Here is a 13,106-nt window from a genome sequence, read left to right as displayed (position 1 = left end):
GACTTGCTCAGTCTATTAGTCTGATCTTTTCTTTTCTTTCTTTTCAGCTGACAGCATTAATTTCCCACAGGAATTGCATCATCTGCTGGTTCTAGGTCACCCTTTCCTGCTGGCCTCTGTTTGCATCTTAGCTGCTCCCAGCCCTCTGATCCATTGTACCCTTGAGATGCTGTAATAAAGGTCTCCTGGCTCGTCCACTGTGCAGCTCCTGTATCCTCTGCTCTGGGGGGAGGTGGTGGGGCTGGGGCATGCCTTTAACAGCTGGAGTCCTGCTAATGTCTAAGCCAGCAGCTCTTTGGGGTTCTCAGGTCTCCTGTGCTGCAGGCTTCAGTCCTGGGCTTTTACAAGGGGCCAGAAGCATTTGCAGTGGGAGCAGCAGCTAACGCTTAGCTCCCTGCTCTAGCAGCTGCTTCAGCAGGGGAAGCCACAGGTTGCCTCCCTGCAAGCCCTTGAGGAGGCTCATGCAGAAGAGATCTTGGTCTCTGAATCTGAAGGCTCCTGGTAAATAAGTTGGGGATTGCAGCTGCTCAGTTCTGAGTTTTTAACCTCTCAAGGTTTCTGATGTAAGGGGTGCCCCCAGGGCTGGGAGCAGGGGATCCCCCCGGGGCTGGGAGCAAGGATCCCAGGGCTGGGAGCAGGGATCCCCCTGGGGCTGGAGGCAGGGATCCCCAGGGCTGGGAGCAGGGATCCCCAGTGATGAGCACCAAGAGAGCTAAAGCTGTGGCCTCTGGCCTGAAGAAAGGATTAGTGGCAAGGAGCTGAAGGGGATGTGGCAGCCTGTGGCACAGAGCTGAGCATCTTGCAGCAAGCAGCACTGTAGGAAGAAGGGATTGTGGCAGAGACTTGAGAGATTGGCACAGGGATGGTCTAGCAGAGAGCATAAAGCTGAGTGCCAGGAGGACAGGAGAGCAGCAGCTGGCCGGACCAGAGGCTGCAGGGGGGCAGAGGGCTGGGGCAGCAGCTCTGGTGCTGGCACAGTGAGTATGGTGTGCTCTGCACTCACCTGGGGTTGGATTGGAAGGGAACTTAAAGCTCAGCCAGCTCCAACCCCCTGCCATGGGCAGGGACCCTTCCCACCAGCACAGGCTGCTCAAGGCCTCATCCAGCCTGGTCCTGAGCACCTCCAGGCAGGAGGCAGCCACAGTCTCCCTGGGCAGCCTCTGCCAGAGTCTCCCCACCCTCACTCTGAACAATTTCTTCCTCCTCTCCACTCTCAGTCTCTCCTCTCCCAGCTGAAATCCATTGTTCCTCTCCTGGCTCTCCCAGCCCTTGTCCAGAGTCCCTCCCCAGCTCTCCTGGAGCCCTTCAGCTACTGCAAGGCTGCTCTGAGGTCTGCCTGGAGCCTTCTCTTCTCCAGGCTGCACAGCCCCAACTCTCCCAGCCTGGCCCCACAGGGGAGGTTCTGCAGCCCCCTGATCATCTCTGTGGCCTCCTCTGGAGCCTCCCCAGCAGCTCCAGGTCCTCCCTGTGCTGGGGGCCCCAGAGCTGGAGGCAGTGCTGCAGGTAGGCTCTGAGCAGAGCAGAGGGAGAGGCTCAGGTTGAGCCCAGCACAAAGTGAGCAGGGTGCTGGTGACCACGAGAGTGGGACCTATCCTGACTGCTCAGCAGCCCTTACACCAGCTTCTGACACAGCCCTCAGGTAGGGCTGGGAACCACAGAGCTGGGAAAGAAGCAGGGGAGGTTCTGCAGCCCCCTGATCATCTTTGTGGCCTCCTCAGGACCCCTCCAACAGCTCCATGTCCGTCTTGAAGGCTGCAGAGCTGGGCACAGGACTTTTGCTTCGAGCAGAAAGCATTTTGTGTTGTGGCAACACTGAGCTGCCAGAGCCCAGCTGAGCCAGCAGCTGCCCCCCGTGGGGAGGTTCTGCAGGGGCCATGCAGCATGCTTTGAGATTTGTCACCTGTGGGTTTGGGCCAGCACAGGGGTGTTGCTGATGTCCCTTGCCCTGAACAGTGCTTGGGATGTCCTCCAAGGGAGCAGTGTCTGCTTGGGGCTGGAAGGAGGCCACTGAGGAGCCTCTGCCACCACTGGAGGTGTCACCATCTCTGCACTTCCCCAGGTCCATCTCCAGGCTGGCAGAGGCTGTGCCCCCAGCTGCCAGCCTTCAGCTGCCTGCCGGTGACAGAGCTGATCCCGTTGGTTTGCCACAAACAGAGCAGCAGAGGCTGGGTTGCTCTGGGGCAAGCAGGGATGTCAAAGCAGCAGGAAGCAGAGCTTGTGACTGTTAAGTCACAAGTAGACCTAACAGCTGGGGCCAGTGTTTGCTGAGACCTGGGGCAGCACCGTGCCTGCCCACAAGTCCCAGGCTGTGGCACCTCGAGGATGCTCTGCCAAAGGCAAAGGGGAGGAGCAGGATGCAGGACACACAAAGCTCCTGGCCCTGGTGGAGCTGCTCTGGTGGGGAGGGGACCAGCTCCAGCTCCAGCTGCTGGGGGTGGGAAACTGGAGAGATGTCTGCAAAGGCAGCAGGCTGGCATTGGCTTGCAAAAAGCTGACCTGTCCTCTCCCTGCAGCTCATACTGGCAGTGCCTACCATGCCCTTGAGCCTGCTGGGGGGCACTAGCAAAACCCTGCCACTGCCACAGCAAGGGAAGGATTCAGTGCTGTGCTAAGCAGCATTGAGCCAGTGGAGCTGCTCACCACAGGGAAGGGCAGGAGGCATTAGCTGGAGGATGAGGACGTAGGAGATGTCCCTCTCAGGTGACTTCCCCAGAGCCAAAGAGCCCAGCACTCACCCTGCCCTGTCTCCCAAAGCACCAGATGGCCAGGGCAGAGCAGAGTGAGACCTGGCAGCAGAGCAGCCAGGTGCCTGTGCCAAGCTGAGAGGCAGAGGAGGCTGCCATGGCAGGGAAGGAATTTGCACAAACCTTTGTGTTCAGCCCACAATGAAACAACCTCTTCCACCTCCCAGCTGCTTTGCTGCTGGTTTTCAGGTTAACCTCTGAAAGCAGGGTAGGGGCCAAATGAAATGCCTGAGGCCTGAGCATCCAAGCAAGCCAGGCCTGCCCTGCTCCCTGTGGGCTTCAATCCAAACTCTCTGCCAAATGGGAGCTCTTGGTAACCATAGCTCAGGTTGGGCTCTGCCTGCAGCCACCTGGCTCTGTGCTGGGAGACTCGGCTGGCTGAGCAGCACAGAGGAGAGGGGCCTGGGGGTCCTGGTGGCCAGAAGGATACCCATGTGCCAGCAATGGGCACTTGTGGCCGAGAAGGGCAATGGTATCCTGGGGTGCATTGGAAGGGCTGTGGTGAGTAAGCTGAGAGAGGTTCTGCTGCCCCTCTGCTCTGCCCTGCTGAGGCCACATCAGGAATATTGTGTCCAGCTCTAGGCCCCACGGTTCTAGCCTCTGCCACCTCTCTGGAGGTGTCACCGTCTCTGCATTTGCCCAGGTTGATCTCCAGGCTGGCAGAGGCTGTGCCTTCAGCTGACAGAGCTGATCCCGTTGGTTTGTCACAAACACAGAGCAGCAGGGGCTGATCTTTGATCTGCCAGCATGCCACGGGACAGGGATGCAGGTACCTCTAGAACTCCTCAGGAGCAAGGTGGAGGGGCTGACAGCCACGAGGTGCTTTCATCACTGCAGGAAAGGAGCATCCACACAGCTGCCCTGCCCAAGGGCTGGAGGAGGGGTCTGGGGAGGATAGGACAGCCCTGTTTTGGCTGGAACCACTGAAGCAAGGCTGAACCAACAAACGCAAGCAGCTTTAACACAGATTTTGAAGGCCGGGGTGCCCGAGTCAAGACCATGGCCTAATTACCTGCAATTTTAATAGCAAAGTTGACACCAGCCGCGGGCATGCCAGACATGCAGTGTTCCAGCAGCCTCCTGCTGCAGAACTTGCTCCTCACATCCAACCTAAGTCTGCCCTGCTCTAGTTTGAAGCCATTGCCCCTGCAGACCTTTGGGAGCAGTCCCTCTGCAGCCTTCCTGTAGCCCCTTCAGGTACTGAAAGGTCTCCCCGGAGCCTTCTCCTCTCCAGGCAGTCGCAAGCCTACCCTGGCTGTGGCTTTAATGAACGAACCCAACCGGTTACTTCAGCTTTCTGAACCGGTGGCAGCTGCCGGTCCTGTTGGGGGCCCCGGAACGTGAATGGTTCCAGTGAGTGCCGGGGCTCCGGGGACTGGCAGCGCCGGGATCGCGCCCGTGGGGCAGTGAGCGCCGGCTCCTACGGGCAGCGGCCGCCGGCCCCTGTCTGCGCAGGTCCCCAGCAGCCTCCCGCCCGGCGGCCGCCCGCTGCCCGCTCCGCCGCGGGGAGGAGCCGCCCGGGCGCTCCGGTGCCGGCGGCCCGGCCCCTTCCGGCTGCTGCGTGCGGCGATGGCGGTGCCGGTGCCGGCGGAGGCGGCGGGAGGCCGGCAGCGGGCCCTGGGCGGCAGCTCGCCCGTGGACTACATGAGCATCACCAGCTTCCCGCGGCTGCCCGAGGAGGAGGGCGGCGCGGCCGAGGGCAGCCTCCGCGCCCGCAAGGAGGAGGATGCGTTCCTGGGCGAGCAGGACACGGGTGAGGGGCGGTGCCCGCGGCCCCCCGGCCCCGCAGCAGCCCCCTGGCCCCCCGCGCCCCCCGGCTCCGCAGCGCCCCTCCGCGCCCCCCGGCCCCGCAGCGCCCCCTCGGCCCCGCAGCGCCCCCCCGCGCCCCCCGGCCCCGCAGCGCCCCGCAGCGCTCCCCCGCGCCCCCTCGGCCCCGCAGCGCCCCTCCGCGCCCCCCGGCCCCGCAGCGCCCCCCCGCGCCCCCTCGGCCCCGCAGCGCCCCTCCGCGCCCCCCCCGCGCCCCCCGGCCCCGCAGCGCCCCCCCGCGCCCCCTCGGCCCCGCAGCGCCCCGCAGCGCCCCCCGGCCCCGCAGCGCCCCGCAGCGCCCCCCCGCGCCCCCCGGCCCCGCAGCGCCCCCCCGCGCCCCCTCGGCCCCGCAGCGCCCCTCCGCGCCCCCCGGCCCCGCAGCGCCCCTCCGCGCCCCCCGGCCCCGCAGCGCCCCGCAGCGCCCCCCCGCGCCCCCCGGCCCCGCAGCGCCCCCCCGCGCCCCCTCGGCCCCGCAGCGCCCCTCCGCGCCCCCCGGCCCCGCAGCGCCCCGCAGCGCCCCCCGGCCCCGCAGCGCCCCCCCGGCCCCGCAGCGCCCCCCGGCCCCGCAGCGCCCCGCAGCGCCCCCCCGCGCCCCCCGGCCCCGCAGCGCCCCCCCGCGCCCCCTCGGCCCCGCAGCGCCCCTCCGCGCCCCCCGGCCCCGCAGCGCCGGGCCTCGGCGTCCCCTCGGAGCGCAGCCCCCCGGCTCGCCGTCCCCACCGCCCTCCCCAGGCGGCCCTGGCCCCCCGCCCGGAGCGGGGCTCGCCCTGCTCCCCGGTTCCCGGCCCCGCGGGTAGCTTGCGGGGCGCCCCGGCAGGTCCCGGTGCCGGCGCTCGCTGCCGCGGGTGCGCGGCTCCAGTAAAGCCAGGAGGGCCGCTGGTCCCTGGGCCACCTCTGCCTGCCTGTCATTGATTGCCTCAGCAGCTCACAGGCGCAGCTTCTCGCCCACCCCTGGCGCTGCTTCAGAGCCCCTTGGCAGCTCTCTGCCCTCTCGACCCCAGCCCACGGCTCGGCCGGCCCCGCCTGTGCCCCTCGTCCTCTGCCCCATCCTGCTGTGGCCGCCGGGGGCAGTCCCCGTGGCCCGTTCTCCTCCCGTGCCGCCCCACGCGGGTGCGTGGGCTCAGCTCTTCCCAAGGCACCGCAAGGTCTTGCTCGTGGAGCCGAGTTTGGTGTGAGTGTGGTGGTGCCAGCAGCCTGCCAGCCACGGGGCCCCTGCAGCTGCCCAGGAGGGGGGTGGCTGCAGGAGCTGCTGCTCTTGGACGCATGGCAGAAGCCAGCTGTGGCTCTCTGTGCCTTGTCATCAGCTGGCCCAGCAGGGAGGGAACCCAGACCTTTGGTTTCTACTGCCCAGAAGACCTCATTCAAAGGAGGAGGCCTCTGAGGTGCTGTCAGTGCTGGGGACAGACCCCCCCAGAGGACTGAACAGCTCCACATGGCAGCACTCCAGAGCCCAGGAGCTGCTGCAGGCTCTGCTGTCCCCTCTGCAGTGGCTTCAGAGCTGTGCTGGTCCTGGCTCTCCCGGGGGCTGGTTTCCATACGTGTCCTTCACAGCACATGTGGCAGCCAAGGAGGGTTTGGTGGCTTCTCTTTCAAGCATGACCACTGAGGGTGGGATGGGCACCTGTGTGGCCTCACAGGCTGCTCCTTGCCTTCCATGCTCCCAGCTGAGCTCTCCCAGCTGCTCCTGTCCTCAAAGCAGGGCCTTGCTGTCCCCACGCAGCACCAGTGGCCACAGAGGCTAAGTGACTCACCCAAGGCCCTGGGGTATGTCTGTGGTGGAGAGCAAAGGGACTTTGAAGGTGGGAGAGACCACCCTGGAGGGCTGTGGCCTGCCCTCTCCCATGGTTGCCCCCTGGGTGTTCATGTCCCCTCGTGCTGGGCTGGCTTGTCAGCAGCACTACAGCAGCAGGGGCATGGTGTCCTGGAGAGGCTGGGCAGAGGAGCCCAGCTCACTCCTCACTGGGGCTGGTGCCCCACTGAGTGGTGCCAGGGGCTGTATGTGACATCCCTCTCCAGTGGCATCCTCTGCCAGGCCAGTTGACGCCCGTGCCAGAGACGCCCCTGCACCATCACCCCTGGACATCCTGCTCTGCCCACACACTGCAGCCCAGTTCAGCCCAGAGGTGCTGTGCAGGGCTCTGGGTGCACTGCACTGCAGCTCACTCAGCCCAGAGGTGCTGTGCAGGGCTCTGGGTGCAGGCTGGGGCAGCTGATCCCTTCCCAGCCTTGCTCCCAAGCTGCTGCAGCATGAAGGAGGTTCAGTTCACCTGGGGGGGTTCCCTGGCTCCTGGGGTTTGCTCCTGGTTGTAGCATCTCTGAATTTCAAACCAACTCCCTGGCTGGCCCCAGGAGAGATGCACTCAGGAGGTCTTTTTACTATCATGGCAAGGACAGGGCTGGCAGTCCCCAGGGAGATGCTGCCTGCCAGAACAGGCAGAGTGGCACAGTGGGGTGGTGGGGGCTGTGCAGTTCCCTGCTCCTTCACTTCTCCTTTACCCCAACCCCAGAAGCATCCCCAGAGGGGAGGGACAAACTTCCCCTCCTGCCTTTTCCACTCAGTGATCCTCTTCTTCTTACCACAGATGTGCAGGACACTGCAGCGACCGCTGGCTCTCTGCAGCCCCCACATTCATCCAGGAGCCCATGGGGTGCCCAGCAGGGACAGGCCTGTCCCCACGGCTGCCCAGCAGCTCCATGTGCCCTGCAGCAGGTGCTGCCCAGGCAGGGCAGGCTCAGCTGGTGCCCTCCCTGCTGCAAGGGAGAGATTCAAAGCATCTTTCAGAGCAAGAGAGACTTCTCCATCCTGCTGAGCATTGCTCACCCCGGGCAGGTGCCCGCCGGAGGCCTGCCCCATGCCTTGGCCACCTGGAGCTGGGCATTCTGTGAGCAGCTGGGTTTGACAGAGGGCCTCAGCAGCTGGAGGAAGCAAGAGATGAAGGCAGAGCCTCTCCTGAGCAGGTGGACGCCCTGGGGCCCTCTGGTTTGCAGGTTTGCTCCTCTCTGCCCTCTCTGTGATGCTCCCACAGGAGTGCTTCCTGTGCCCAGGCTCTGCTTCACCTCTGTTCTGCTCAGGTGCCCAAGCATAGCTCCAAATAAAGCTGCTGGAGGGCTTTTTCTTTCTTAATCTCCTCTTCTTCACTCCTGCTGCATTTCAGAGACCTGTTTGCCAGTCAGGGCTCTGTTAAGAACCCCTCCAGCAGCTGTGGGCCCACCACTGAAGCCCAATGAAGGGACTGAAATGTAGTGGAATCCAGGGGGGGTTCTGCCCCTCTTAATCTGCAGGGAAGTCACTTAGGAATAATTAGAACTGCAGGAAGTGAGCACTGAAATGACCTAAGTGCCAGTGTTCCACCACAGGACCAGGGGCAATGGATGGAAACTCCAGCACAGGAGATTCCACCTCACCATGAGGAGGAACTTCTGGACTGTGAGGGTCCCAGAGCCCTGGAGCAGGCTGCTCAGAGAGGTTGTGGAGCCTCCTACTCTGGAGCCTTCCCAGCCCTGTCTGGATGTGTTCCTGTGTGACCTGTGCTGGATCCTCTGCTCCTGCTCTGGCAGGGGAGGTTGGACTGGAAGCTCTCCAGAGGTCCCTTCCAACCCCTAACATCCTGTGAGCCTGTGACCACCCTCATGCTCAAGAAGATATCCCTGCAATACTCAGAGAAGATACCACACAGTTTCTGTGTCCCAGGCAGACTCTTTTTGACTTTGGCAGAGAAGTTAAAACCTGACATGATGGGGCTGGTGCTCACAGCAGAGCAAAGCATCCTGCAGAACAAACTGGCTCCAGGAGGCAGCTACAGTCAGACAAACAGACAATGAATGCAGTCCCAGGGTAAGGGCAGTGATACCCTGACATGATCTTGGTATTCCACCAGGCCAGGGAAAGGCTGCAAGAAGCCACTTGAGCATGGGCTTACAGGCCAGAAGCATAGAGGAGGCAGGTTGGAGAGGGATTTAGGAATGGAAGTGGCTGGAGCTAGAGAAGATGTGTTGAAAGAAGTGGAGGAAGAATCCACAGAGGAGCATGAAACACTTAAGCTCTTCAGCTGGGTTCAAACATTAAGCTGGAGAAAAATGTCTCCAGGCTCTGAATCCCATTTGTACCAGAAGAGATGATGTGGCTGAAAGTTATCTCTAACTTCCACATGGAAGCACGGGCAGCACGTTTGCTTTGTTAGGAGGCTAGCAGTGGCTGGGCACATGCCTGTGTGGCTCACAAAGGCAGGGCTGAGGTGGTAAAAGCCCTGAGACAGAGCAAAAACCAGAGCAATCCTTGCTTTTGAGACGGTTCAGCTGCTTTGGTTTGTTCATTTAACTCAGAAACAAGGTCTAGTGACCAGCAGCTGAGCCAGAAAGCCTCTTGAGGGCTGGGATCCCTGGGACAGGAAACAGCCTGGCTGGAAGGGGCAGCAGCAACCACGGTGCGAGGGGCAGGAAGAGACCCTTGTGTGGGGGGCAGGAAGAGACCCTTGTGTGGGGGGCAGGAATGGCCTCGGTGCGAGGGGCAGGAAGAGACCCTTGTGTGGGGGGCAGGAAGAGACCCTGGTGTGAGGGGCAGGAATGGCCTCGGTGTGAGGGGCAGGAAGGGCCTCGGTGCGAGGGGCAGGAAGAGACCCTGGTGTGAGGGGCAGGAAGGGCCTCGGTGTGAGGGGCAGGAAGAGACCCTGGTGTGAGGGGCAGGAAGGGCCTCGGTGTGAGGGGCAGGAAGGGCCTCGGTGTGAGGGGCAGGAATGGCCTCGGTGCGAGGGGCAGGAAGGGCCTCGGTGCGAGGGGCAGGAAGAGACCCTGGTGTGAGGGGCAGGAAGGGCCTCGGTGTGAGGGGCAGGAAGGGCCTCGGTGCGAGGGGCAGGAAGAGACCCTGGTGTGAGGGGCAGGAAGGGCCTCGGTGCGAGGGGCAGGAAGGGCCTCGGTGCGAGGGGCAGGAAGAGACCCTGGTGTGAGGGGCAGGAAGGGCCTCGGTGTGAGGGGCAGGAAGAGACCCTGGTGTGAGGGGCAGGAAGAGACCCTGGTGTGAGGGGCAGGAAGAGACCCTGGTGTGAGGGGCAGGAAGAGACCCTGGTGTGAGGGGCAGGAAGAGACCCTGGTGTGAGGGGCAGGAAGAGACCCTGGTGTGAGGGGCAGGAAGAGACCCTGGTGTGAGGGGCAGGAAGGGCCTCGGTGTGAGGGGCAGGAATGGCCTCGGTGCGAGGGGCAGGAAGGGCCTCGGTGCGAGGGGCAGGAAGGGCCTCGGTGTGAGGGGCAGGAAGGGCCTCGGTGTGAGGGGCAGGAAGAGACCCTGGTGTGAGGGGCAGGAAGAGACCCTGGTGTGAGGGCCAGGAAGGGCCTCGGTGCGAGGGGCAGGAAGGGCCTCGGTGCGAGGGGCAGCAGCAGCCTCGGTGCGAGGGGCAGGAAGGGCCTCGGTGTGAGGGGCAGGAAGGGCCTCGGTGCGAGGGGCAGGAAGGGCCTCGGTACGAGGGGCAGGAAGGGCCTCGGTGCGAGGGGCAGCAGCAGCCTCGGTGCGAGGGGCAGGAATGGCCTCGGTGCGAGGGGCAGGAAGAGACCCTGGTGTGAGGGGCAGGAAGAGACCCTGGTGTGAGGGGCAGCAGCGTCCTTGTTGCGAGGGGCTTGGTGTGGGGGGCAGGCAGGAGCTTTGGTGTGAGGGGCAGGCAGTAGCAGCCTGGCTGTGAGGGGCAGGGGCGGTGTCAGTGCTGGGGGCGCGCTGCAACAGGAGCTGTGTGTTGCTCAATCCCTGACGCTGCCTTTCTCCCTGCCGCTCTCCCAGACCCGGAGTCCTTCCTGAAGTCGGCGCGGCTGCAGCGCCTGCCCTCCTCCTCCTCGGAGATGGGCAGCCAGGACGTGTCCCCGCTGCAGGAGACCAGCAAGGATCCCTTCTCTGGAGACTGCAGCTGCCGGCAGGATGGGCTCACCGTCATCATCACTGCCTGCCTGACCTTCGCCACCGGGGTCACAGTGGCCCTGATCATGCAGATCTACTTTGGGGACCCACAGGTAAGATGGAGCAGTGGCTCTGGGGGCTTAGAAACCTTCCCTGCCTGCCAGCAGCTGAGGGGCTGAGGGCTGCTGCCAGCCAGCCCCTGGTGCTGAGCCTCTGCAGTTCAGCCCAGGCTGTCTTGAAGGCTTTCTGCTGGGGCTGGGGGTTGTGCTCGGGGAGGCTTTCAGTGCCTGCCCTGCGGCTGTGCCTGGCAGGTTTGGGGGTGCTGCCAGGGGAAATGGGCAGCCCTGCTGCTGTGGTTTGAGTCAGGTGTGGATGCTTTCAGCAAGCACTCCTCAGACAAGCAGGAGGCATCTTTTGTACATCTCTGCTTGAGAGAGATTTATGCCCCAGGTTCCCTCTGCTAGGATCCTCCAGGGCCAAGCAGGGCAGTAGCCAAAAACAGAGCTGAGCCTCCTCTTAGGCTGTCCCACAGAGCAGTGCTCAAGTGCAGAGCAAAGCAGGCATGGCCATGGGGTCATACAGCCTGCACAACACCTGCCACGTGCTGCCAGGAGCAGCCTGGCAAGGGGCAGCCAGTGGTCACCATCCATGGGCTGCCCAGCCGGGCAGAACTCTCTGCAAGTCCACAGCAAAGAGCTTTACTGGGGTCTGATTCATTGCTCTCTTGCTGGGCTGGAAAGCACAGCTGTGGGGAGTGGGATGGCTTGGCCCCACGGCTGCCCCGGGGGACAGTGCTGGAGGCAGGCTGTGCCACACAGCCCTGGCACTGCTGGAAGGCCCAGTCCTGCCTGCCAGCCTGCCCTGCCCCTTCTCAAGGCCACTCTGGCTCCTGCAGAGATGCTGCAGTTTGTCCCATGGGGTTACAATGATCCTTTCCAAACTTCCTGTGGCTGCCTCACCCCTGGCATTGGCACCAGGGATGGATGACCACAAGTGGTGGTGCTGGGAGCTGCATTCTCACCTCCAGTGACCACACTGCCGCAGTGCAGTGGCACTGCAGCACTGCCCACTGCTCCTGAGCACTGGTGGTTGTGGGGGGCAGGGTGAGCTGTGGCCTACCAGCTCAGCATGGCTGCTGTTGGAAGCTGATTGAGCTGGTGGCCACAGCTAGCTGCAGAGTGGCCACAGCTGCCCTGGTGCTGGGGAGTGCCAAGGCACCTGTTGGTCCCACTGGCATTTGGAAGCACCTGAAAATGCAGTATCAACCACAGGCTCAGGCTTCAGGGTCATACAATCATAGTGTGGTCCAGGCTGGAAGGGACCTCCAAAGGGCATCCAGTCCAACCCCCTGCACTCAGCAGGGACATCCTCCACTGGATCAGGTTGCCCAGAGCCCTGTGCAGCCTCACCTTGAATATCTGCAGGGCTAGGGCCACAGCCACCTCCCTGGGCAACCTGCTGCAGTGTTCCAGCAGCCTCCTGGGGCAGAACTTGTTCCTCACATCCAATCTCAATCTGCTCTGCTCTGCTCTGAAGCCATTGCCCCTGGGGCTGTCCCTGCAGGCCTTTGGGAGCAGTCCCTCTGCAGCCTTCCTGTAGCCCCTTCAGGTCCTGGCAGGTCAGTATTAGGTCTCCCTGGAGCCTTCCCTTCTCCAGGCTGCACACCCCCAGCTCCCTCAGCCTGTCCCCACAGCAGAGCTGCTCCAAGCCCCTGAGCATTTTCATGACCTCCTCTGGCCCCTGTCTGTCAGCTCCTGGTCCTTGCTGTGCTGCGGGCTCCAGAGCTGCACACAGCCCTGCAGGTGAGGCCTCCCCAGAGCAGAGTGTCAGAATCTGCTCTCTGGCCCTGCCGAGCTCTGGGTCTCAGGGCAGAGCGGAGGTGTGGGCAGTGCCGGCAGCCCGGCCCAGGCGCTGTGCTGTGCCCGCAGGTGGTGCGTGGCGGCGCGGTGGTGACGGACAGTGCCCGCTGCACGGCACTGGGCACGGCGGTGCTGCGCCTGCAGGGCTCCTCGGTGGACGCCGCCATCAGCTCTGCCCTCTGCGCCGGCGTCGTCAACCCCCACGCCTCGGGGCTCGGCGGGTAAGTGCCCTCGGCTCTGCCCCCCTGCTCTGCCAGCTGCCCTGCCCCCCGCCTCGGCTCTGCCTTCCCGGCGCCGTGCTGAGCGCCAGGGTACGGTGCTGGGTCTCTCATGTCGGGTGGTGGGCAACCTGTGCTGGGCACAGGGGTGGGCAACCTCCCCGTGGGCCAAGCTGGCACTGAGGGACACAGACTGCCAGGGAGGGAGAAGCTGTGCCTGCCATGGTGGCAGCCAGGAGGGTCCAAGTCTCGGGCTCCAGGGAGTTGTAAAAGTGACCAGAGGCTGCTGAGCCTCTCCGGGAGTGTGCCAGGAGCTCACCACAGCCTGGCCTCAGACACTGAGGGCTTTCCTCTGTCAGCTCCACTCCTGCTGCAGCAGGAGGCTGAGGCCAGAGCCTGGCTCTGGGGGAGGCAGGGTGGCAGGTGGCCTCCTGCCAGCCCTCCTGCCCAGGCTGGCATCCACGTGTGCCAGGTGCTCTCGGGTCTGCAGGAGGTCTCAGGAGCGTTGCATAAAGCTCTGACACTTGATAGCTTCTCCAGGCTGTGCCTCGGGTTGCTGCTGTAAGCAAACTCCCTCTTCTGTTGCAAAACTGCTTGGATTAGA

The 13,106-nt window shown here is 63.7% G+C and overlaps 1 protein-coding gene across 1 annotated transcript in view; it reads left to right on the top strand.

Moving 5' to 3' along the window:
• The first annotated feature begins 4,286 nt into the window (after window positions 1-4,286).
• Window positions 4,287-13,106, top strand: part of GGT7 (gamma-glutamyltransferase 7) — a 29,580-nt gene continuing 20,760 nt past the window's right edge. The window contains exons 1-3 of the mRNA XM_054173386.1: window positions 4,287-4,497; window positions 10,312-10,538; window positions 12,354-12,505. Of these exons, the coding sequence (XP_054029361.1) occupies window positions 4,314-4,497; window positions 10,312-10,538; window positions 12,354-12,505 (563 nt within the window). The 5' untranslated portion in view covers window positions 4,287-4,313. The remainder of the gene's footprint in view (window positions 4,498-10,311; window positions 10,539-12,353; window positions 12,506-13,106) is intronic.

This window comes from Dryobates pubescens, chromosome 26 (assembly GCF_014839835.1).
Source record: "Dryobates pubescens isolate bDryPub1 chromosome 26, bDryPub1.pri, whole genome shotgun sequence".
Taxonomy (NCBI): Eukaryota; Metazoa; Chordata; class Aves; order Piciformes; family Picidae; genus Dryobates; species Dryobates pubescens.
Note: the sequence above shows the minus strand (reverse complement) of the source record. Positions and strands in the feature narration are given on the sequence as shown.